Here is a 26,198-nt window from a genome sequence, read left to right as displayed (position 1 = left end):
CTGCATCTGTAGTTACAGCTTACATATTTTGACAAGTGATTTCCTAATTTTATCATTAAGCTCCTTCAAAATGAGACAAGTATCATCCTGACTAAATGACGATATAAGCACATGGACTTTGCATATCAGGCGACTCTAGTTAATGCCACCCCCCTAAAAACATATCCATAAACCAGTCATCCATTGTCCAGGTGATAAGATTCACTGAGGTTCAGCTTGAATGTGTTCAGATGAGTTGGAGCTTGTACTGACCCCACCAAACTCCTACACAGGTGTGCAATAATCAGAGCCAGGCAGCATGCCACAGTCAAGCCTGAACACCCCAGTCTGATACCCAGGCACCCTGCAGCCTGCACCTGTGGGTCTTCCCATTGCTGCCTCTATCTCGCTATTATTCCCCACCCAGACCATGAGCATCCCTGTCTCTTGTACATGAAGAGAGTGGACACTAACTTACAGTATTGCCCATTGTTACACTGTGCATACCCTGTTTGACCAAAAAAATGGGAAGCTACTTAAGAGCGAGTGTCATGTCTCCCATCTTTTTTTCTTTATTGATTAAGGTATTACATATGTGTCCTTGAAACCCCATTGCTCAATAATTGTTTTTTAAAAAGTAGCAAAAAGTCAAAATGTTTATAGTACCAAATGTATTTGCCCACAGGTTTTCTTTGCTTTAAAAGAGCATCTAGGTTACCATGTCGGAATTACGCAATAACACATTCATCAACAAGTGTGAACAATGCCTCATGAGGATCCTCAGGAAAGAATTAGGAAATCCACCATTGGAAGGGTTTTAGGGCAGCTGCTCTGTACTTATTCCCATGAAATCTTGGGAGTAGTAGATAGTTTTCTGTCCTCCTATTTTTATTTCTCAGAGTCTAAGAGGTTTAGGGAAGGTGGAAGTCCACAGAGGGAACAGTGAGAATGCCCAGTAACTCAAGCGTAAGACACACAGGCTCTTTCCCTTCCATGTGGAAATGAAAAAAAGAGTCCTCCATTCACTGAGGAAAAAGGCACATTAGCAGCTGTAGGCTCTGCCACAGGGAAAACACTACAAATCAGGCCAAAGATTTCCCAGGTTGGCAACTTAGCAGCAGTACCGTGTTGAGGAAGCTTTCTCAACTTAGCTGGAAAAACTCGGGGAGGAACAGAGCACGAAGCCCTGAGAATCTGTTGGGGACGTGCCAAAGAAAACCAGACAGCAGATGAAATGAGATTTGTCAGTCACCCCACAGGTTTCAGGGGCACCCTGGGCTCTTTGCTGCCTCCAGGAAATGAGTCACACCTTGCAGAACCTGTCATCGTGCAGGTTTAATCAGCCTCCCAGAAGCCTAGGAGAAAGCATCACTCTGTCCTCCCAAAAAGATGGGCCACCTGAGGCATCGAAGTGAGAGGGAGAGCTGTGGGTTACACGGGTGAGGAGAGAACCTGGGCTGCATCCAGGGGAGGGAGGTTGAGAGACACCAGGGGAGAGGGAAATAAAGCCTACTGAGGGGTCCACGGTGATCTGGTTCCAGGGAAAGAGGTGATCACTGAGGTCTGAGCCTCAGAGACCCACATGTGACAGGCTCAGGGACCACCTTCTGCTGCTACTCCTCACTGCCAGGCTCCTCATCGCTGTCCTCCCCCAGTGGAAATGCCCTCACGGACTTCTGGACTGCATGCATCCGGGTCTCCATTGGGCATTCCTGGCTCAGAATTGCCTGCAGCAAGAGGCAGGAAGAGAAATCACTGAACATCTTTACTCAGTCTCCTCATTCCCTTCCCAGCTAGTTCATCCAAGTCTAGGATTGCTCAGGAAAGACTCAAGGAACAAGCATAGGACCCTCTTTCTGCTTCATGTACCTGTCAGGCCTCCCAAGGCACCTAGCTGTAGCAACCCTAGTCAAGGTAAACATTTGATACCTTGTAATTGAATCCTAATAGGACGGTAGTGCAGGCTACAGCTAGCGCAGGCCCCCGCCCAATCAGACCTTTCTTCTATTGTTCCTTTGAGCAGACACCACATCCATCCCTCAGGGTGCTCATACTTCAATAAGAGGAAAGTATCTTGTCAACTAAAATCATATGTGGTGGTTCTCTCCCCTAAGGTTTTGATAGTTTGAGATGACCTGGTAAGGATCATGGTAGACACAAATGAATAAATGAATGAACCCAGTGGAATTCTATCCATTTTAGGGAGATAATTTGGTAATTCATGCTTTGCTAGTAACTACATCAACGATAAAATGCCTTTGATGGTCCCTGCTCCCAACTCTTTGCAAACTTCCCATTTTCCTTGTTTACGTAGGACCCTGCTTACCTGCCTGGTGTAAGAGAGGAAGTGGTTATGTAGAGAAGGGAAAATAAGGAAGTCCACAGAGGAAAGACAAAGATGAAAAGGAGATCAGAACACGTGGCAAAGCAGAGGAACGATTAAAGCAGGAGGGAGTAAGAGCACAGAGTGAAAAGGAATGAGAGAGGCATGGAAAGAAACAAGATTGTTTTTAGCAGTTGTCAGAACCCCTTACAAGCTTCTCCTCTCTGGCTGGGGGCCTCCTCAGGTAGCAGCAGAGAGGAGCATAGATGATGTTGACGACTCCGATGATGACCATGAGCCAGGGGAAACCGATAGCATGCACAATGGCACCCCCAGTGGATGGGCCTGTGAGAGATAACTCAAAGTCACCAGTGTTTACTGGAGACACCAGGTGAGGGTCAGCAGGTGACCCAGAGGATGTCCCAGGGACAAATGTCTCCAGAACCCTGGGAGGATCAGTCTCCCAGCGCCACTTCCCCGGTAAACAGTGGGAAAGGGAGACGGGACACCAGGTCCTGGGTGCTCCCCTCTCCCCTCACCAACTTACCTATAGCAAAGCCCATGCAAAAGGCCACATCAGCGATGGCATAGACACTCCCATACACGGAGGTGTGGCGCAGGTCCACCAGGTGTCCCATGATGGGCATCATAGAGGAATCCACCATGCCTGTGGCCAGAGCAAACAGAATACCTTCTGCCAGCAATACCCCCAGGCCCTCCCTGTCTGTGCATCTTCCCTTCCCCTCCTCCCTTTAGTCCACTTCCTTAGCCTGCTGTCCCCCTACTCAACATGACGCCCATTCCAGGTAGGAATATGAGCCCATCTCTCCATACCCCTGCCAGCTGCCCTCCTCATCCCTCTACCTTTCCATAGACCTCCTCTGGTGTGACCCAAAGCCAACATTTAGATTCTTCTTATTTCCTTTAAGACAGTGGTTCTCAACCTTCTGGCCCTTTAAATACAGTTCCTCATGTTGTGACCCAACCATAAAATTATTTTCGTTGCTACCTCATAACTGTAATGTTGCTACTGTTATGAATCGTAATGTAAATATCTGATATGCAGGATGGTCTTAGGTGACCCCTGTGAAAGGGTCGTTCGACAGCCAAAGGGGTCGCGACCCACAGGTTGAGAACCACTGCTTTAAGGGCACTTCTTACCTATGGCAAAGCCAAGCCCTGCATTGGGACCAATGAGGCCAAAAATATTACGAGCCAGAGGAACCTGTGGTAGGAAAAGAGGAAGAGTTTGTCAGGAGTCCAGCTGGGTCACGTGTGGGCAGCACAACAAAGCGTTTTCCCATGATATGCACTCACGTGCTCTGTGCCACGTATGCCACCTGTTTGGATTCTCACAGTTCCTATGAAGAAGACTCTTTACCCCCATTTTAAAGATATGAACACTAGACTGTTTGATCTGTCCAAAGTTACAGAGCTAATAAGTGGCAAGATCAATGGTGAACCTCAGATTCAACTGCTTTATCTCATAACAATGGTCCTTTTCTGTTGCATGGATTCTTCCTCCCTGTTCTCTGCCCCCTCCACCCAAACACACACTTCTATCCTCATTCTTCACTGAGTGGAGTTCCTCTCATTTCTGTTAGCAACATCATCCAAGCCTTAACTTGGTAGCCACTGGAGCAAGAAAGAGAGAAGATACAAACAAGCCTGTGAAGCTCATTCTCTCCCCCTCCCTGACATCCATGGAAGCCTTCCTTTCCTCTTCTGCTGGTTCATTACCTTCCTCCCTGGGCATCTGTCACCCAAACTTGCTACTTCAACACACTCACCCCTCAGAGGGTTTAATGTATCATTTTGATATTAATGGCTGATAATAACCTTGGGAAAGATTCCTCGAGGGGTATTTATATTTTATTAATAATATTGGCTAAGATTCACTGGGGCTCACTATATGCCAGACACTGCTGTGGTCTATGTGGATTGCCTTGGCAACCCTGTAAGAGTGCTTACGGTCTCCATTAAGGAGACAATAACAGCTTAGAGAGCTTGAAGGGACTCTTGAAAATGGAAAAGCCCCTCTTTCTTTCCTCTTCTATCTAATATTCTGGTCCTGGAGGCTGAGGCACAGATAATGGCTCACCTAGTGGCTTATGGGGTTCTGTCAAGATGGGATGAATAAATGAAGCCATAAAATGCACCATCTTGCTGGCCCCAGAAATAGATACCAACATGTATTTCTTCATATGCCCATACACAGAGCCTCAGACTTCCGTCTCCAACCCTCCCACTGCCCTCTCCCTCTACTTCCTTACCTATCTTTAATGGGATGCCTGGTGGCATCTCTTTCGGTGCTAAATTCATACTTAGGCAGAAATGGCCTTTCTCACAGTCCTTGCCAAGTCCACCCTCTGCTCATTTTAAAGGAAAGTGGTGTTTAAATTTCTTGGTGTCTCTCTCTTTCTTTCTCTGTCTGTCCCAACTAGAGCTTATTATACTTACACAAAGCAAGCTGGTACCTACTACCACCATGCCAATCAGGGAGCAAAGCCATCTGGGAAAAAAGAGCTGTCGTTAAATGATGCCAAAAGGAGAGATCCCTTCCACCTGCCACCTCATCACCACCGCACTGGCTAGTCCTACCACTCCTAATTCCAGAACCCAGTAGGATGCCAGAAGATGAATGCATCTCTACGTGACCAGACTATATCCAGGTGAGCCCTTTCTCTGTCCTTTCCTTCCCCCATCTCTTTCCTGACTGCATACTTTTTTCCATATAGAAGCGGGGGGGGGGGGGTAATGGTAACTATTCTCCCTTCCTGAAGAAGGGGAACCAGTTGACTGAGAAAGTGCTGGCCCCTTGGAAGTAACTTGATTCTTGCTGTTTCCCAATTCAGACAGCCACTCCTGTATTCATATTTCATTTGGTCTTCAAGATTCATCTCAGAAACCACATACACAAAAAACCATAAACAAACTTCTTTCATTCTTTGATTTCCTACAAAAGTATTTTTAAAAGTTATTTTAAAAATCTTTATGCTGTACTACAAAGATAAAATTAAAGCTATTCTTACTATTATAGAGGAACAGGATCCAGACTGATACCTCTTAGTCCTCAACCCTTGGTGGCCTCTGAGGGCTTCATGGAACACAGTTTGGAAACACTGACCCAGAGAACTGCTTTTTTTTCATACCTGTTCTCTGTGAGGTTATTTTATCTTTTCAATTGGACAATAAACATCTGGAAAGTAAAGATTGTCCCTCAAATATTCCTGCCTCTTCTACAGCAACCAGCTCAGGACCATCCTTTCTCCTTCAGGCTCTCACCACCTAACCAGCCCCATGCTCACAGTGGGCATTTTTTGTCTGTGTGTACTTGTACTAAACTTTCAACCTCAGGGAAGTTGTTCATCATCTCATGTGCAGGAACATCCTCAAAAGTCTGTCCTACCTTACATTTCTCTTGTTCTTCCCAGATCCCCCATATACGTACCGACCCATCTTGTTGGCCAACACACCAAACAGGTTGGTGCCAATGAGGTAGGAGACGCTGGCAGGCAGGAAAGCTAGACCTGTAGAAAGACATAGGTCAGCATTTCAGGACATGCCCCACTTACTCTAAAACACCTTATTTCCTGTAATACAGTGAACTCTCCAGATTTCCTTCAAGGATTGCAAACCATTTTTATTTGTGGGTGGGAGATCCTTGTGCAAACCTACAGCAGATGACATAGGGTCCCACACCTCTGCATTCCTCAGGAGCAGTATTTTAATACATTTAATGTACCAGTCCTAATGAGCCTTCTCATACATCCAATACCCTTGGTTCTCAATATAAGAACATGAGCTTTAGAGAAAGGCATACATATTTCCTAGGAAGTGAAATTCCCGCCTTATAATCAAGGCTTGACTACAACAGGACAGTGCACACAGCCCACACAGGGGTACACCTAGAGTGCCCAGCTCAGGTGATGGACAGGCTGAGCCACTAGCCCTATAGGACACAAGGCTACTCTACCAATTCCAAGAGACATAGAAGATCTACCTAGTAAATAGAAACAAACACAGGAAAGCAGCCAAAATGTGGAGACAAAAAAACAAAGACAAAAACACAAACATACTGCAAATGAAAGAACAGAAGAAATCACCAGGAAAAGAACTAAATGAAATGGAAGCAAGCAAACTACCAGATACAGAGTTCAAAACAATGGTTAAAAGGATGTTCATGAAACTTAATGAGAACTTTAAGAAATTTAGTGAGAACATCAACCACATAAAAAGGGGTCAGTCATAAATGAAGGATACACTAAATGAAATGAAGAATAATTTACAGAGCATCAATAGTAGAGAATGTCAAGAATCAAATCAGCAAATTTAGAATATGAGGAAGCAAAAAAACACCCATCAGAAGAGCAAAAGTATGAATATAGTGTAAGGAGCCTCTGGGACAACTTCAAGCATACCAACATTTGCATCATGGAGGTGCTGGAAGAAGAAGAAATTGAAAACCTATTTGAGCCGAAACCGGTTTGGCTCAGTGGATAGAGCGTCGGCCTGCTGACTGAAAGGTCCCAGGTTCGATTCCGGTCAAGGGCATGTACCTGGGTTGCGGGCACATCCCCCGTAGGGGGTGTGCAGGAGGCAGCTGATCGTTGTTTCTCTCTCATCGATGTTTCTAGCTCTCTATCTCTCTCCCTTCCTCTCTGTAAAAAAATCAATAAAATATATTAAAAAAAAAAAAAAAGAAAACCTATTTGAAATAATAATGACAGAAAACTTCCCTTAACTGGTGAAAGAAATAGACATACAAGTCCAGGAAGCTCAGAGTTCCGAACAAGATGAACCCAAAGAAGGCCACACCAAGACACATCATAATTAAAATGCCAAAAGTTAAAGACAAAGAAAGAATCTTAAAAGCAGCAAGAGAGAAGCAGTTAGTTACCTACAAGAAAGGGCCCATGCCACTGCCAGCTGATTTCTCAATTGAAACTCTATAGGCCAAAAGGGAGTGGCAAGAAATATGCAGTGATGAAAAGCAAGGACCTATAACCAAGATTCTTTATCCAGCAAAGCTATCATTTAGAATTGAAGTCAGATAAAGATCTTCCCAGACAAGAAAAAGCTAAAGGAGCTCATCACCACCAAACAAGTATTACATGAAATGTTAAAGGGTCTTGAAGAAGAAGAAGAAAAAGAAGAAGAAATAAAAATATGAACAATAAAATGGCAATAAATACATATCTATCAATAATTGAATATAAAAATAAACAAACAAGGAACCTAATGAACAAAATAAACTAATGAATAAAATAGAACCAGAGGCATGGAAATTGGAACAGATTGATGAATCACAGAGGGGAGGGGGAGGGGAGCAGAAAGAGGTTAACCAAAGAGTTTATATGCACACATGCATTAACCATGGACACAGACAATAGAGGGGTGAAGGGGGTATTTGGGTGAAGGAGGGCAATGGGGAGATAATTGGGGGTATATCTGTAATATTTTCAACAATAATGATTTTTTTTTTAAAAAAAGAAGTCACTATACAGAGAAGTGAAGGTATTTTGCAGGTAGAGTCAGTGGAATTTTCTGTTGGATTGGGGACAGGCATAGGAGTGGGGGAAAGAGAAAATTCAAGGATGACCTACATTTTTGCCCTAATGAATTGGGTGGCTAGAGACTGGAGATGAAGAAAGAGCTTGGAGGGACCATGAAAGGCTTGAAAGACTATTAGATGTCCAACTGGAGACATAAGGCAGTTGGGCACACAAGTCTAGAGTTCTGCAGAAAGATCCTCAACACAGATACATTCCACTAACTGGTTTATGCATGGTTCCTACAGCCATGGGTATTAGAGTACCTAAGCAGGGAATATGGAAGAGGGTAACTGGACTGCTTAGAATGGAGATTTCAGAGGTGATACAATTAATGATGATGTCAATGTCAAGATTACACGAAGGTTTGATTGGTTGAGGTTGATTGGAGAGGAGAAAAAGATAATTTCAAAAGAATAAAATTAAATAACAGAGAAGTATCCACCTGGTTACTGAAGTCACCAAAAACAGCGACAGGAGTAGAGATAAAAAGAAAACGAGCCCAGTGTTGACAGCTTCAGTGAATGAGAAGGGGAAGTAAGGGGTTGGTGGATGATTGAAGTGAAGAGGGGCGGGTGGTATAACTTAACGACATGATCTTCAAAGGAGTTGGGAGAAATGATTCAGAAGCAGCAAAGGAGGAACATGAGCTTGCACCAAAGGGCTGCATGAAACAACGTTCTCGGGAAACATCCAGGTCTCAGTTAGGGCAAGGAGATGTGGGATGTGTATAGAGAAGAGGCTGAGGGTACTGGGACCTTGCCCACGACAGAGTGTTCCATAAGGCCCAGGGTTTGGGAGGGCAATGGGAAATTGGATCAGAATAAGAAACCTCTGAACTATGGGGATCATATTAATTCCTATTAGATAGGCTGGCTGAGAGGCTTAGATGACACGATGCCTAGCAACCATTTTGCGTAGCTCCTGGCACAGGTTAAGTACCTCTGAGCACTGGCCTTCCTTTGTATCATCTCTTGAGAAACAGCGTCAGGACTTGGACCCAGGCCTTCTCACTCCAACTCCAGGTGTTTCTACCACCCACACCTCCAATGTGGCAGCCAGATGGCTCTGGCACAAGGGACTACCTGGAATCAGCTGTGTGAGTTCCCGTGGGCCTTGCCAGCCTCTTGGCCTCTCTGTACTGAGAGGAAACGTGCTGCCTAATAGAAGCTGTCATGACGATGACAATTAAACCCAAAGTCAACAATTCACCACGTACGGGCGGATGGCTTGTTTGCTTTTAATATTCTCTTCTGCGGGTGGAAGTGAAGTATGCATCACTGGGTTTGTCTAGTCAACCTGTACAGCGTGGCAATCTGTTTCAAACTGTACCCACTTGTTTATGTTTAATTGCTTAAAAAAAATTAGAAGTTATAACTACTCAACTGTTTACCTGATTGTCTGGAATCAAGTTCCCCTAGGAAGCCTTCTAGCCTCCTAGATCATCCTCTTACTGTCATTTTAAATGGTGTGAAACTTTCTGAATGGTATTTTCCTCAATCAGAGTAGCTTGTTCTTTATTTAGGGCCTGGGAATAGCTTGCATTTCAGTGACTTCTTGTACAAAACAGGTATTCCAGACTGTATGTCCACAGACACACATAGATTTTTCATAGCACATCTTCAAGGGGTGGGGATTATACACAGTTGTGATTATCAAAGTGCTTTAAACAAAAACAATTATGAAAACAGTAATGATTTTGATTCACTGAGTATATCCTATATTCCAAACATGGTGCGATTCCTTTTAGAATTCATAGATTCATTTAATCCTGAAAACAACTCATTCTCTGAAGGAAAAGCTGCTCCATTTTTATAAATAAAAAGAGTGGAATTCACAAGAGGTTAGGAAACTTATCCAAGGTCACAACCAGTAAGTGGCTACCAGGATTCAAACCCAGGCAGCCTGTCTCCAAAGCCGGAGTATTTCTCCCGCTCCCTCGGCGAGAGCAGCAGGCACGTGGGACATTAGAGTGCTCAGTCACGGACGACAATCCCTCCCGAAGCCTCATCTCCTTTCCTCCCAGCACTGAGAGGTGATCTGCATTTAGAGCCATATGTTTCAGTGTGGTTACGGAGGCCGTGTCAGCATCACCCGGAAACTGGCTAGGCATGCAAACTTGTTTCACTGAATTGCTGGGTGGGGCCTCCATATCTGAGTTTCAACAAGCTTTCCGGGCAGTTTGATAAAGACAGCCCTGAGGAAGGCTGTCAAGGGTGGGGGGGGGACAAAGCCTCCTTGAGCTCTGACGCTGTGACAGCCTGGCTTGCAAGGGGGACCCGGAACCTACCCTGTGCGCTTCCTGGGGTCTCACCTGCCACTCTGCCTCTCCCACAGAGAGGCAACAGTGCTGCCTAATGGAAACTACTGTGCCGATTACAATTAAGCCCAAAGTCAACAATTCACCAGTCACTGGCAGATGCTGGTTTGCTTTTAATATTCTCTCTTTTGAGTACGGCAGGCTGGAGAAGGGTTATTTTGAGCTGTAGTTCCCACCTGCACAGCCAGAACCTCAGGTCAGGGATGCTGGTTGGCACCAACCACTGACTAACTCAATTAATTGTCATGGTCAGAGGCAGCTGCAGCCCAGAAAAATTCAATTTGGGGCTGGAAGCCTTGCTTAGAATAGTCCCCTAAAAAATTAGATTTAGTGCTTTTTATTGCAGGCTGAGCCATATCAGGTCCTTATCGGCTTCCCCTCTGGCCCCATATGCCTCTCCTCCCTGCAGTGACTGAGCGATTTGCACGTAGACTTCTCTGTCCCTGTCCTCAGGCTTCCTGGAAAGGGCCAGACCCTCCTCAGATGAGTCACAAGGACATCTCTCCATGGAGCAGAGGAGGCTGCAGACTTCTCTCCTGGGCCCAGAGCTCTCCACTGGGGTACAGAGCCCAGCACCTTCCCTTGGTGAGGGCTACAGAACAACATTTCCATAAGCTCCTTTTCAGAGGTGAAAATGTAGCAAAAAAAAGTGATGCGGGCAAAGGAGAGTTGAAGCGAGAAAATATGGATGGTAGTGGGGGTGCATATTAATATTCTACGGTGCACAACTGCCATTTATTCCTCAAATTACCCTTGAACTAGATAGTATTCTGATGCCTATTTTAGAGATGAGAAAAATGATGCTCAGAAAGTTTCTGTGACTTGCACAGTTTGCATAGCCAACCAATAGAAATGAAAATCTAGGTCCTCTGACTAGAAATCATGAATGGTTCTACCACACAGGAAGTTGCTGCTCTACAGCCCTGTCAGCCCCTCCCACCCTGTCCTTCTTGGGCCACTTCTTGGAGGCACTACCCACCCAATCAGGCTTGATTTACAGGTGTGAATGGGCAGGTCATTCTCTGAAGGAAGCACATTGTCTCTCTGTGACCCTGAAGACCTGGACCTAGCGATGCTTCTCTAATACCTGAGAAAGAGCCGTGGCACACACTTCTGCTCAAGCCTGAGTTGGGGACCAAGGTCACTTACCCAGTTGCCACTCAGGGGAACACATGGTCTGCATCATCCAGATGGGCAGTGTGGGCTCCAGCATGGCCACTCCCATGTTGGCAAAGCAGAGGGAGCCTGGGGAGGACAGTTCTGTGAGCCACATGGCCCTAAAGCCCAGACTCTCCCAACCCAAGGGGGAATACTGTCAACTTACCTGAAGCCACCAGGATATAAGGGTCTTTGAGAAGTGTAAGGAGCGGAGTCCCCCTGGCACTCTGAGAACATGGACAATAAAACTCCATTTGTATGGTATATAAATTTCTCCTATTTTCACAGAATCTGAGAATGTACTGACCTGGAGTTAGCACAGACCCCACAGGGTCAGGGCTCAGCCCCTCAAGGCTGCCCCAACTTCAGATGCCAATCACAAGTAGTGGGTTCCCAGGTTACCCACACTTTGGCCTGACTTGGCAACAAATTCAGGGTATTTAGAACAAATTTTCCCATAATTTTTGCATTCTTTTCTTCTCTTCCCTTCTTCCTGGTTTGATATGGATTTCCCAGCACCATCTTTGGCTTGGAATCAGACAAATACCAACTCCAATACTTAACTGTGACAGAATGACAGTCTGTAAGGATGCTCTTGGGGGAGAGGTTGCCTGGATGGCCTCTAAGGTCTTCTCTAGCTCTGGGATGTTATAACCATGAATGTGCAGATCCCAAAGTCATTGTCTCCTTCCTGGTTCTTTTGCCACACCTTGTGTATTAAATATCTATATTAAACTCATGACTATATATGTATATATAAACTTAGTGCATGAATATATGTATATATATATATAGCCATATCTATATATCTATGTCTATCTATATCTATATCTATATCTATATACTAGAGGCCCGGTGCGTGACATTCGTGTACTTGAGGGGCGGGGGGAGGAGGGGATTTCTCAGCCTGGCCTGCACCCTCTTGCAGTCCGGGACCCCTTGGGGGATGTCTGACTGTTGGCTTAGGCCTGCTCCCCATGGGCCTAAGCCAGCAGTGTGGAGAGTGGGCCTAAGCTGGCAGTCAGACATCCCCCAAGGGGTCCTTAGTGCAGCTGCAGAGGTGGGAGAGGCTCCCGCCACTGCTGCAGCACTCGCCAGCCATGAGCCTGGCTTCTGGCTGAGCAGCGCTCCCCTGTGGGAGCGCACTGACCATCAGGGGGAAGCTCCTGCATTGAGCATCTGCCCCCTGTTGGTCAGTGCATGTCATAGCAACCGGTTGTTCTGCCATTTGGTCGATTTGCATTTTAGGGTTTTATTATATAGGATGGAGATGTATATATATAGTCACATACTGCTTAACAACAGGGATACAGCTTAAGAAATGTGAATAGGCAATTCTGTCTTTGTGCGAACATCACGGAGTGCACTTACACAAACCTAGATGGTATAGCCTACTACACACCTAGGGTATGTGGTATAGCCAATGTAGCTTCTAATCTTCAAGCATGTATAGCAAGCATGTGAAACTTGTGGCCTGTGGGCCGCATGCCGCCCACAACAAATATTTTTGTGGCCCAGCCAATATAATGGTATGTAAGAAACATTTTAATAAAAGTTTTGTAACTTAATTTTTACAATATCCTGTTATAATTATTAATAATGAACTATAATGTTTGCTAATGACTGATTACTATAATTGTGTAGCATTCATTTCCATTAGCGCAGGTGCACCACTTCTTTCCAGTGAATATTTTAGCAGCTGATTGCCATGTCATTAGTCTTGTACTGACTTGTTTGGTGTGTTTTAGAGAACAAGAAAAATAGGTTTATTTGCATTATGCTTATTAATTTGTACAGTTATTCAGTGTCTGGTAAGTTAATGTTCAAGAAAAAATATTAATTTTTATTAAAATGTTCTATTATTTTATGTTAATGATTACTCTTTTATTTCATCTTTTTGTATTCAGCATGTCTCTATCGAAATAAACCTACATTTCTATGAAAATTGAAACTTTTGTTTTTTTGCGGCCCACATGAACTTAAACCTTGTTTATTTGGCCCATGTTAGCCTTTGAGTTTGACATGCTTGCAGTGCATATTACTATACAAAACAACATGAAATTAAATCAAGCACAAGAGAAAATTATGCAAACATGAGACACAGTAAACATGAGATATATGAGGCCACTAATGGTGTACAGCAATCCCCTTTTTTATAAGTAGAAAGAGCACACTATAAAATAGTGGTGAATAGTATAATATAGTAAGTACACAAGCCAGTAACATAGTTGTTTATTATCATTATCCTAATGTACTGCACATAATTTTATGTGCTATACTTTTATATAGCTGGCAGCCAGTAGGATTTTTGTTTGTTTTTGTTTTTGTTCATTGTCACCTAAGGATATTTTTCCATTGATTTTTAGGGATATTTTGCATTCTTTTCTTCTCTTCCCTTCTTCCTGGTTTGATATGGATTTCCAGAGCCATCTTTGGCTTGGAGTGGAAGAATGGAAGAGAGAGGGAAAGACAGAGAGAAACATCAATGTGAGAGAAACACATTGATTGGTTGCCTCCTGCACGAGGCCTGACCAGGGCCTGGGTCTGCAATCAAGGTACGTGCCCTTGACTGGAATCAAACCCGGGACCCTTTGGCCACGCTCTATCTACTCAACCAAACCGGCTAGGGCCCGTTAGGTTTGTTTACACCACAAATACGAGTGATAGATGGTGCTACAACATTACCATGGCTATACTGTCAGAACAGCTACAAGGTTGTTAAGCAATAGGAATTTTTTGGCTCTGTTATAATCTTAAGGGACCACCATGGTATGTGCAGTCTGTTGTTGACCAAACAATTGTTATGTGATGCATGGCTGTATATATGTATGTGCGTGTGTATGTGTGTGCATGTGTGTGTGTGTGAGTGTGTGTGTACTTCAAAAAGTTTCTTTGATTGTTCATAAGGCCCTCCCTCCACCTTTGTCCAATATCAAGCCAGACTCCCACACCACCTCCCACACTACCTTAATTACAACCCTATTTGGGAATCAAAGCACAATTCTCACTTCCCCTGACTCCATTTCCCTTCATCTTTCTTCTTGTAATTTGACAGGGATGGTCTAGGGACGCCTGGGTCACCACCTCAGTCATTCTATAAATCTCTTGGCAATGGAGCTTGGTGTCTACTTACCTCCAGAGAGAATTTGGAAGGCTGTAAAATACAAAACTGGAGTGCTAAGAAGGAAAGAGGGAAAGAGACAGTTCAGTTTACCACTGATTCGTTGGAGGCTCCAATCACAGCCACATTGCTCTCACTCTGTCACATATAGATCTAACTCCCTAAGTTTCTCCCTTCTTTCCTAGTCCCCAATCCATTCAAACACGTCAAGACTGACACCACAGCACAATGCGTTCCCAACCTGACCGGGGCTATCACCTGCCCAGGCCTCTTATGGTGACTCACCTCCATCCAGCAGTGCCAGGAAGGCCAGGATGAGGAAGGGTGCAGACTTCCCAACAAACTCATACATCACACTTCCGAAGGGAGCTCCCACTGGAAAGGCAAAGCAGGGAGACTGCAGAGGTGAGGGCCAGTTCCCAGCCAGCGTGACTTGCCCACATGGCCCCAGTGAGTGTGTACCGAAGGCCTACTAGGGGCTGAGCTTCGCACGAGGTCTGGGGATTCAGAGATGAAGAAGACCTGGTTCCAAGGTCTTTACATTTTAGTGGAGAAAATGAGCATGGTGGTGAGCAGAAGGGAGGTGGGTGCGGAGGCGGGAGGGCACCCATATAATTAGAACGTGGTAAAAAGTAAAGTTCAACAGTAAAGGCTCCAGCTACAAAGTGCTGTGTAAGCGCAGTGTAGTGAGTTCAGGAAGCCATATGGGCTTTGTCAGGCGCATAAATACTGGTGGGGAAGAATCGCATGTGAAGAGCACAGAAGTGTCAGAAAAGGGAGTGCGGTTGGAAAAGAAATAGAAGAGAGTCAGTTCTACTAGAATATGAGTATTTGGGAGAGGAAGAGTAGAGTTGGGAAGGTTGAAGCCCAATAGTTAAGGGCCCCGTATATCCAGATAAAGCATCTACTTGGCCTTGAAGGCCAGGGAGAAACATCAGTGCTTTTCAGCAGGGGAGAAATAGCGCCACCTCTGGGCTTGGGAGCTTTTTCTGGAGCACCTTGGAGGAAGGAGACGGTGTAAGAGGTCAGGCAGGAGGCTGGTGCCTCATTCCAACTGAGACATGATGAGGAGCTGGCTGTGAGGAAGTGGCTGTAGAGGATACAGTGGGCGTATTCATTAGGGAGTGAGAGGAGAGAAAGGAGACAGGATGCAGCAGTTTTAGCTTGGGTGTTTGGGTCGGTGGGTATTAACACAGAGCTGGGCTTTTGTTCCATCTCTTCCCTGTGGTGGTAGAGGATGGGTGTGAGCCAGGGAAGAGACTTTCAGTGTTTTCTCCCTAATTAGCCTGTAAGCTCCTACAGGGCAGGAACCGTGTCTGAGGTTTCTTACCTAGAGCCCCTCTGGGCTAGCGTTGGCATCGTGGTTGGCATGTAGTAAGTGCTCAGTAAAAGTATGTAGTAAGTGCTCAGTAAAAGTATGTGGCTTGTTGGACTAGTCAATTAAACCTTAACAGGGATGAACTTCAAAGAAAGGACAGCCTTATGGCTTGCAGCTTGGGAGTCAAGCCTGGAAAATCTGCATCTGTATCCTGGCTCCGGCATTCCCTGGCTGTGTGACCTTGGATGGTTATCTAAACGTTCCTATTCTCAACTCTACATTGCGGCAATCATTCCTCCTTCAGAGCACGGTGCTGAGAATTGAAGGAGATTACGCCTGTAATGCATTTAGTACAAAATCTGACAAAGAGCATGTTCTCATGTTGAAAGCTGGCCATGTGTGGAAGCAGAGGTGAGGCAGTGGCTGCTGACATGGGGAGATTCACTCCCTTGACTAGACTAGGTTTCTGGACCATTCCCAGGCCCTGAAGAGCTATTCAGCTTCTTAAGGGGAAAGGGATTTCACCTTTCCAGGGCCAACTTTCAGAAGGACTCAAGACATGATTGGACAGAGAAAGAAGGACAATATTGTCTTCCATGACCGTAGGATCGCCTGCCTCCTGGAGCCATCTTCAGAGAGTCTGCAGTCTCCACCCTTATGAACCTAGATCTGGGGTCAGATGCCACTTACCCAGCACTCCCAAAGCCAGGCCCCCCAAGGCAATTCCCATGGCACGGCCTCTCTCATAGTCATCAGTGTAGACACTTGCCAGCATCCCAAGACCTGAAGGAGGCGACAGATGGAGTGAATGTGCAGGAGTTTTCTGTCTGCCTTCTCACAGGGTCCATGGCCTTCACCCTGATATATCTTCAGGGATCATCTTAGCTTGAGGGGTTTTGCAACACTTAACCCATAGTATTTACAAATATTTCCCCGCTGCTCCCCCAAACTCCCACATTGCTCATTCCCTCTGTTCACAATATTGTGGGAAGTGCAAGTCTCTGAGAAGGGAACACAGACTACCATTGTCCCATGACACTGCATTTCATATCATGCTATGATTTCCTAGCACATTTCCCTGAATGAATGGATATGGACTAGAGTCCAGTGATGGCGAACCTATGACACGCGTGTCAGAGGTGACATGGGAGCTAATTTTTTTGGTTGATTTTTCTTTGTTAAATGGCATTTAAATATATAAAATAAATATCAAAAATATAAATCTTTGTTTTACTATGGTTGCGAATATCAAAAAATTTCTATATGTGACACAGCACCAGAGTTAAGTTAGGGTTTTTCAAAATGCTGACATGCCGAGCTCAAAAGGTTCGCCATCACTGGACTAGACCAAGGAAGGGAACGCATATGAACACAGAGCACTGCTCTACTCAACGGGGGTGCCCAAAGAAAAGGAGGACAGTGCCAAGGGCCTGGACAAGAGCGTGGGCTGGGCTCTCACGTCCATTCCCTCATGTGTAAAGTGGCAAAGGATTACATGAATATTGTATTTGATAACACTTTGCAAACTGTGCTGGCGTTACTGGTAGTATGAACATTACTGTCCCTATTAAGTGGTAAGAGGGAACAGAGAAAAGGCCACAGAGTGGCATTAAGTAAAAGCCTGGCCTACTTCATGGTTTTACCTCGGGCTTGCTTTGACCTGAACTAGCTGCATCTAACATTACCAGAGGGAGTTATGTCAGCCTGAGGAATTAATGGGCACTGCTGGCAACACTATAATTATCTTGTTTTTGAATCATAATTTCTGCCTTCTAGGATATTTTCTTTAATTTTTTTCATATAAATCATCTTACGCTGATAAACAAGGTGGTGTGCGCATGCGTGTGTATAAGATGTCAGTGTTACCTGCAACAGATGAAAATGAAGATCCAATGCCTTGAAGGGCTCGAGCCACAAAGAGCAGGGTGTAGGTACCAGCAAAAGCAAACACTGGACAAAGAGCACAGCAAGAATGCTCCAGTTAGCAAACCGCCTTTGTCCCCTGGCCACCGGAAAACCTGCCCGTGATATTACGAAGATGAGCCTTTATGCGTTTGTTTTAATAAAGCATGCTCACTGCTCCCTGTTCTTGGAGTTGTCTTTCTAACCTCCCACCCTTGATCAGGATCGCATTTTAATTGGCATGAGACTGAGACACCACAGAAGCATAAATCGATTCACCGCATGTTAGATGGAAGCTGGGTTTCCACATTTCCAAAGCCCAACATCCAACATTCTGTCCCCTGGAATCACGGTTGTCTACCAAGTCCAATGCCCAGGGCTGGGAACTTGTCCTTAGGCCCTACTTCTGGATCATCCATATGCAACACCTGGATCTGACGTTTGCCACTTTGGGCCCCACTGGGTCATCTGAAGGATGGAATAAAAAAACTATGTGTACTTGAAGGGCCACAAGCGATGGGTAGATGTTAAAGTAATATCTTTCTACCCAATCGGATCTGTTCCCTTACCTTATACTGCAACACTGAGTATACAGCTGTGCTAGGCTCTTAGCAGATGTGAACTAAAGAGACATTCAGTTCATGCCCTTGAAGAGACTCAGTCTACTAGAGACTAACACACATAAAACTGAGAACCAAATAGAAATATGTTGTCAAAAACTAAATTATAGGGTGTTGGTGGTAAGGCTGGTAATTGCAGACATGTCTCACTCCAGTTTCAGGGCAAAGCCCCCGAAAGACAGAAGACTCCTTCCCAGAGTGTCTGCATCAGCAGAACTGAAATCCCTTTGCCCATTCATTACAGATGCCTTCCTTTGTTTGAGGTCTTATAAACTCCTTACTCCTTCCCGACATGATCTGTCTACAAACATGCACACACTTGGTCTCTCCTTCCCTGGCCTCCAGGGCCCTCTCCCAGGCCTTCTGATTTCCAATCTGTTCAAGGTAGGATCGTCCTATATCCTTTACAAAAGAATTATTTATTACTCTTACCTCATCTCCGACCAATCAGCTCCTAGCCTGACCCTGAGCCCCCTAACCTATGGTGTTTTGTGACTTTGCCCGATATAACTGTACCCTACATGCCATCAGAAAGTTTGGGCCTTTAAGCATTAGCTTCCCGTCCTCCTGGGTGGTGCCCTTCATAATAAAATAGCCAATATTTCTCCCCTGCAGTTCTCAGTGTTTAGGGTTTGGCTCTCTCACACTGGGTGGACAAACTCTTTCTGTTTAGTAAGAACATCATAACGTCCTGGGGAACTAGAAACCATCAGTGACTTTTGCCATCAACTTTTGTGGAATGAATTATGTCTCATTTGATGAAACAGAGTACTGGTTAGTGTAGGCTGAGCCCCTAGAAGTTTAATGTACTGGTTAGTGTAGGCTGAGCCCCTAGAAGTTCAATAAACATGTCTAACTCGAATATCCTCATTTTCTTTGATTCAGCAAGAAATGTCTTAAGTAAACTTAAGACAGAACTTCATCCAGCTCCTGCACTTTGCAGCCTTCGCCCTGAATGAGACAAACTCCTGTTAAGATAGGAGTCAAGCCCGGTGCTGGGAGGGAAGAACAACTGAGGAGAAGCAATGAAAAGGCGGGAAAGTACCAGAAAGGTGGTAAGAAAAACCGGAGGAATAAGAACGCCTGTGGTTCGGTCAGAGAGTCAGCAGTGGGTCCATAGGCTGCCTTCCCCGCATGAACCCCACTTCATTCATTCCTGCTTATTTTAATTCTCAGGGTCAATTTCCAGACATTTTTTTTCACTTACTGCTCTTATTCCATCTATATTTTATTAGGAACATTTATTGGTTACTGGATGAACTATTTGTCTTTCTCTTGTTTCTTTAGCAAATTGACTTTCCTGAGTTAGAACATTTCCTGACCTTCAATGTTCTTATTTGAAGGCGGCAGACTTTGGGGACTTTTCCAATTGCTCTTGTCCAATTTAGATTCTTCGTTAGTTGTCCTTTACCTTTGCATATCAAAATAATATGACCTCTTCCCAAAGACGCAAGGTTTGTTCTGAACTCACCCAAGGGATTACACACACACTATAACACACACAGTAAAACAGCCTTCACAGTTTTCCCCAGCTAAAGAAAGTGAAGTAACTTCTATAGTAGAATATACAAATTCCAACCAGGCTGAGTTGCCATTATTGCTCTACTCTCCATACCAGAAGGTGCAAACCATTTAAATCAGTATCAGAGGCTACTTAGCTAGCTTGACCCTGCTGTCTTCACTGCAGTGCATGTGATAAAATCAAAGGTAATCAGTGAAGGGAAGAAACGAGGAAGCAAATTACTTACTAACTGTGGAGAGAAACATGATAACAAAGCCAGCAAACATGGGAATGTGATATCCAATCCTAAAAGGGAATTAAAAATAAAAAGATACAGTTCCAGTAAGCATCCATATACTTGGACTATATATTTCCATGTAATTGGGAAGAGAAATTCATTTATTTGAGTGCAGGTGTAGAGAATGGATATGACATGTGAATGCATATAAGCAAATAAACAAACATGAAAAATTTCCCATGGACCAGGGCCAAAACTTTATTTTCCAGAAAGGATAGCCTAGTTAGAGTGTATACCCCTTTGAAAAATCAGGTAATCCCAAGCACAACTTGCTAAGAAGCCAGTTCTCTAGCTTACAATAGGCCTGTTCCATTCCCATCCCTATCCTATAAGAGCCAAGTTCTAGGACTCTAAAATAAACATCAATGGCATACTTCTCTCCATGGTTCCCTTCTTGGTACTCTAGTCATTACATCACTAAGAAAATCAGAAGCCCATGGCATTTCATCAACATCATCAACCTATCCGTTGGGGTAACCAGCTTTTCTAACAGCTGACTATCCTGGGGTACAGACAAGAGAGTTTCCTTCCTTCTCCCTTCTAACCACCTTTAGGATGCCTTAGCCCATTCTCTTATTCCTGAGCCCTTGAGCACCCCAGAGATACCTGTTGGTGAGAGGGCCCACGAATGGGTTGACCAGAAGTTGCATCACAGCCTTTGAAGCAAACAGAAGCCCGACTCGGATGTTCTCTTCCTCCAAGAACTCTGAGTGCTGCAGGCAGTTGTTTTTCTGGGATGAGATGGCCCCTGTGACTGGAGGGGCGATGGTGCCAGAAGTGGCATTTGTCCAGGCTGTGGCACTGGGCACACTTTCTTCAACAGCCAAGGTGTTGTTATCAAAGAAGGAGAAGATAGTGGAAAAGGCAGGAGAAGTGAGGGCGTGCCGGGAAGTTGTGGCGGTGCCCAGGTGCAGAGAAGTGTTGACTTCTTTGAATTCTCTGGCATAGAGGAAGGTGGGCACAATGGGCACTGAAAGTCAAGAAGGACAAGTGGTGAGGGCTAAGGACACATTGTCTTTTTACCATTAGTGGGTCCAGGGTCATTGCTATGAGGTTCAGTTTCATGCTCAAGGCAGGTGTCTAAGTGACATGACTTGAATCCCAATAACAGATTATGCCCACCCACATTACACTATTAGCTAAAGTACCTGGGTCTCAACCATCATACAGTTGGTCCTCATCATTCATCGATTCCATATTGGCTAATTCACCTACTGGCTACAATTTATTCGTGAGCACAAAGTCAATACTTGCAGAGCTGTCATGAGATTTCTCGGACATGCGTGCAGAGAGCGGGGAAAATTTTGCGTCACCAGATGCTGACTTTCCCAGCTGAGGCTGGACTAGGCGGGCTCTGCCTTTTTCCTCCAGCTCTCATGCAGAGGTGGCAGAGCATGGAGGCAGGAGGAGCAGGCCAGTGCAGGGCAAGAAGCCCTGGCTCAGGGGCAGGTGGACAGGGCTTCAACCCCAACTCTTGCACCTGTGAGTGAGGTGTCCTCAGACAAGGCACCTAACACTCCAGGCCTTGTTTTCTCTTTTGTAAAGAAAATAGGAAACAGACTTATAGATACAGAGAACAAACTGATGGTTGGTCCGTGGGAGGGAGCTTGGGGGGCTGGGTGAAAAAACGTGAAGGGATTAAGAAGTACAAACTGGTAGTTACAGAATAGTCCTGGGGATGTAAAATATAGCACGGGGAATACAGTCAATAATATTGTAATAACTATGTATAATGCCAGGTGACTAAACTTAGAGAGGGGTCACTTCATAAATTATATAAATGACCAATCACTTGGAAATAATATAATATTAAATGTCAACTGTACCTAAAACATTTAAAAAGTTAAAAAAAAAAATAGAACTTCTCAACAGGTGTGGCTCAGTGGTTGAGAGTCGACCCATGCACCAGGAGGTACTGGTTCGATTCTGGTCAGGGCATATGCCCGGATCTCAGGTTCGATCCCCAGTAGGGGCCGTGCAGGAGGCAGTTGATTGATGTTCTCTCTCATTGATATTTCTACCTCTCTCTCTCCCCCTCTCCCTTCATCTCTCTCCAAAATCAATAAAAACATATTGTTGTGTGTGTGTTTTTTTAAGAAAAAAACACAGACTACCAGGATGGGTGTTTTTAGGATTTAAGATTATAATCTATATGGGATGTGTGTGTATATAGTTTCCCTAGGAGCAATGATTCAGTGTTGGCTAAATTCGGTCTTTGCAGCAACTTTAGAGGCAGAACTACCACATATCGAGAACTGACTATATTGGTTAATGATTTGTCTCAGAAAGATTCTTATTTCAAAGCAGATATTTTACCCAAGAGGGGCAACACATTAACACATTAGACACTGGCATAGCCAAATGTAAAGATGAATAACTACCAACCAAAAAAAGCAAGACTCTGAGGGAATGAACTACCAGAAAGAGGTTTTGATACGAAGCTGGATATCCATGTAAAGTGTGCTATTTTGGTGGAGCGGAAGCTGGGAAGGCACCAGTGAGAAGGGGCTCATTGTCCCAGAGGCCACTTGGAGTCAGCACCTTGGGAAGATGGCATGTGGAGGAAGTAATGCCAGTTCGGGCTCCAGTCAATCTTTTTTGGTCAGATAACTCTCTGAATCTCCTTATCTTTGAACCCCTGGAGCTTCAGCAATGGTTGGCAAGCTTCAGACTCCATTTCCTGCTGTCTCCTCCAGTTCCCAGAAACCTCTGGGCCCTTTCAAGCATGAAAGGAAACATTCTCAAGTCCATTCACTGCTGAAAGCTAGAGGGGTGGGTACTGTTGGGCTCAGAGCAAAGTACCCCGACACCAAGACCCCAGACGTACCGACCACAGTAAGCAGCGTGTTGTCCAGGAGCAGAGCCACAAACACAACCACCAGCACCAGCTTCCGGGACTCTCTCTCCTCCTGCAGCCAATGCTGAGGGGCATCCAAGACAGCCCTGAGCATGGTGAGGACGGGGCTGAGGGTCTTCTCCTCCGGCTTCTTAGGAAGGTCCTGTTACACCTGCAGCTCTTCAGCAGCCTTTACAGTAGAGGGGGAAGTCTGCCCAGACCAGTGATACTCACTATCAAATAAAAAGTACAGAGTTGTAGGAATTTGGAAACTTTTCCATGCCTGTCTCTAGTCACTTTTTTTTTAAAATCCTCACTCAAAGATATGTTTATTGATTTTTAGAGGGAGGAAGGGAGAGAGAGATAAAGAGAGAAACATTGATTTGGGAGAGAAACATAGATCGGTTGCTTCCCGTACATGCCCCAACGGGGAATCGAACTCACAACCCAGGTATGTGCCCTGACTGGGAATAGAACCTGCCACCTGCCATCTTATCCTTTTGGTGTATAGGAGGACGCTCCAACCAACTGAGCCACCTGATCAGAGCTCTGTTCACAACTTATACAGCTTAATACTCCGCTTGGTTCCCAGAGGGCCTGCCAAGCACTGCTTACCAGTTTTTCATACTGGAATTCTACCCAGCATAGGATGAGGATTCTTGAGATCACCTCGCTGTTTCTTACGTGTCACACACCTGCCTATCACTTCCATGATCACATCATACCTAAGGACTACTTACACTATTACTTATGCAATCTTTTCCTCCAAATCCACTTAAAATAACAAACTGAAATGCTTGTTTTAAAAAATAACCTTATGTGCCATGCCAAAACCAAATTATGGTCTGTCTCTACGTATCTCACAAAAAATGTCTCATGGGCCACAAGTGTGACTCATGCTGCCGACTGAGAAACACTGACCTAGACCAATACTTTCCTCTCACAGGTGAGAAATCTGAGACTTGAAGCTGGGAGGTTTGTCTCAGGTCACACAATTGGTGTCGAACTAGAATGAAATCCAAACTTTTTAACTTGTAGGCATGTACCCCACCACCTTCCTTTGCTCTGTGGTACTAGAAGTACTCTTATCCTTTAGTTTAAGCTATAAATCCCTGCTCAGAATGATGTGTTACTCCGTGTAAATAAAATATTAACATTAATGATTAGTTTTCTATTTAGGATTTCATGTCATCATTAGTGAGCATTAAGTAACAGCATTTTGTTAAACTGTTATTTTGTTAAGTAACAGTATTTTGAGAGAGAGAGAGAGAGAGAGAGAGAGAGAGATTACCCTAAGCAAAGATGCAGTGGGCTGTACAGTTTTCAGGTGATAACAGTTTCTGGGAATTATTTTCTTTTCTTTTATATGGCTTCTGTTATGGTATAAACAATACCAATCATACAAATTTTAAAATAGATTACTGCCATGAAATGCATCAGGCTCTAATGATTGGATATCCTTTTATTTGGTAACTCTACTTCTAAGAATGTATCCTAAGGAAATGATCAGAAGTGCAGTCCAAAATTTAGGTTTAAAGTGACAAATTGCTGAATTATTTATATAATATAAATGAAACATTTTAATGGAAATATAGAAACAGATCTTAAAATAATGTTTTCAAACAATTTCAATGACTTAGAAACTACTCTTAATATGATGTTAAGTTTTAAAATGGATACTAAACTGTATTTATAGTTTGACTTCAGTTATATAAGAAATTGATTTGCATATTTTTAAAAGACTAGAAAGATACACACCCAAATGTCAGCAATTATAATTGATGCTTAAATTATCTTCTTTTTATTTTTTTCTGTAATTTCTAAATGTTTTATTATTTACTATTTTCATAATACAAAAAGTAAATAATGTTTATCACTGGGATTCAATAGTCAGCCTCCAGTGTTGGAAGTATCCCAAGTACTGAGTTACTCTGTTCTGCTCTAAGATCAGGGCTGGAAGAAGAGCATTATCCACACCACAGCTCTAAGCAACCAAGCGGTCTCCACTGAACCAAATCCCGTTAAGTTTCAACCAGAAAATGCATGCAATCACTTAAGATCCTGTATAAACAAGGCATTTCTAAATACAAATTTAGTTAGAATTCATAAGGAAGGAAATAAAGAGGCTAAAAGGAAAGCAAAAGAACACTAAAAGATGTAAAATGGCTCAAAATATGTACTCTAAGAATAAACCCCAAAATACCAACAAACAAAACAAAACCAGGCATTTGCTAACTAATTAGTAGTACACTTCACTTTAGAATAAAAATTCTCTTTTGAGAGACACAAATACAAGGAAGGATTAAAATTGTCCAGAGAAATTTCTTACCATAGAGCCCATCTTATGTGAGGTACTCAACGAGATATTGGCAGCTGTTAGCAGTTCAGCAGGGACTGTTCTCTGAACGTGGATGTGGTGATGGATTTATTGCCAGCTGTTATCTGAGGAAGCCAAGCTTGCCCTTTGTCCACAAAAATTTAATTGGAACCTCCAGCAGGTTTCATTCAGACCCTTAGCTCCCTGCGTCAGAGGCAGGAAAGCAGGACTGGAGAGGAGAAAGGGAGAAGAGAAATTACCCTAAGCAAAGATGCACTGGGCTGCACTGTTTTTCTCTGTGCTTATCTATCATCAAACTCTTTAACTCTTGCCTGAGTCTGAATACAAATTGAAGGACAAAATGGAACCAGAATGCAATTCCTGCCCCTTTGCTACTTAGTCAAAGAGTCTCCCGTGCTCCCAATTGCTTTCTGGAAAGAAACAAATCTTAGAATACCCAAGGGACCAAAGAAAATAAATATTTAATAATCTATACATGTTGTTCTCAAGCCATAAAAATCCAACATCCTTGGCCTCGTAAAGTCATAGATTGTGTACTAGCATCCCAATATTATCCCAATGTCTGGCCTACAGTAGCCTCTAGTAAACATTTCTTTTTTTTTCTGTACATATAATATTTATTTTTTATTCAGTCCATTCTCTTAAAATAAAATCCTGACCATAAAATTTCCCTATGAATATCTTTTACATTTTTATTTTTTATCTTTATTGTTGAAAGTATTACACATGTCCCCCTTCCCCCCCATTGACCTCTCCTTATGTGTTTCTGTTGAGAAATCAGTTGATAGTCTAATGGGAGATCCCTTGTAGGTGACTTTCTGTCTCTCTCTTGCAGCCTTTAAGATTCTTTCTTTGTCTTTTATGTTTGCCAATTTAATTATGATGTATCTTGGTGTAGGTCTTTTTGGATTCATCTTGATTGGGACCTTCTT

The 26,198-nt window shown here is 43.9% G+C and overlaps 1 protein-coding gene across 1 annotated transcript; it reads right to left on the bottom strand.

The window, feature by feature from the left end:
• Window positions 1-566: 566 nt before the first annotated feature.
• On the bottom strand, window positions 567-25,441 carry SLC18A1 (solute carrier family 18 member A1). The gene is made up of 16 exons (XM_059695143.1): window positions 25,258-25,441; window positions 22,920-23,161; window positions 20,699-21,062; window positions 20,042-20,100; window positions 17,638-17,721; window positions 16,462-16,554; window positions 14,739-14,828; window positions 14,466-14,509; window positions 11,499-11,559; window positions 11,324-11,419; window positions 5,754-5,832; window positions 4,763-4,814; window positions 3,464-3,527; window positions 2,850-2,969; window positions 2,514-2,647; window positions 567-1,706 (listed from the first exon to the last, which is right to left on the bottom strand). The coding sequence occupies exons 2-16, from the start codon at window positions 23,041-23,043 to the stop codon at window positions 1,593-1,595; spliced, it is 1,578 nt and encodes a 525-aa protein (XP_059551126.1). The 5' UTR covers window positions 23,044-23,161; window positions 25,258-25,441; the 3' UTR covers window positions 567-1,592.
• Window positions 25,442-26,198: the final 757 nt, after the last annotated feature.

Source organism: Myotis daubentonii, chromosome 5 (genome assembly GCF_963259705.1).
Source record: "Myotis daubentonii chromosome 5, mMyoDau2.1, whole genome shotgun sequence".
NCBI classification, from domain to species: Eukaryota; Metazoa; Chordata; class Mammalia; order Chiroptera; family Vespertilionidae; genus Myotis; species Myotis daubentonii.
The sequence above is the reverse complement of the archived record's forward strand: the minus strand, read 5'-3'. Positions and strand labels throughout refer to the sequence as shown.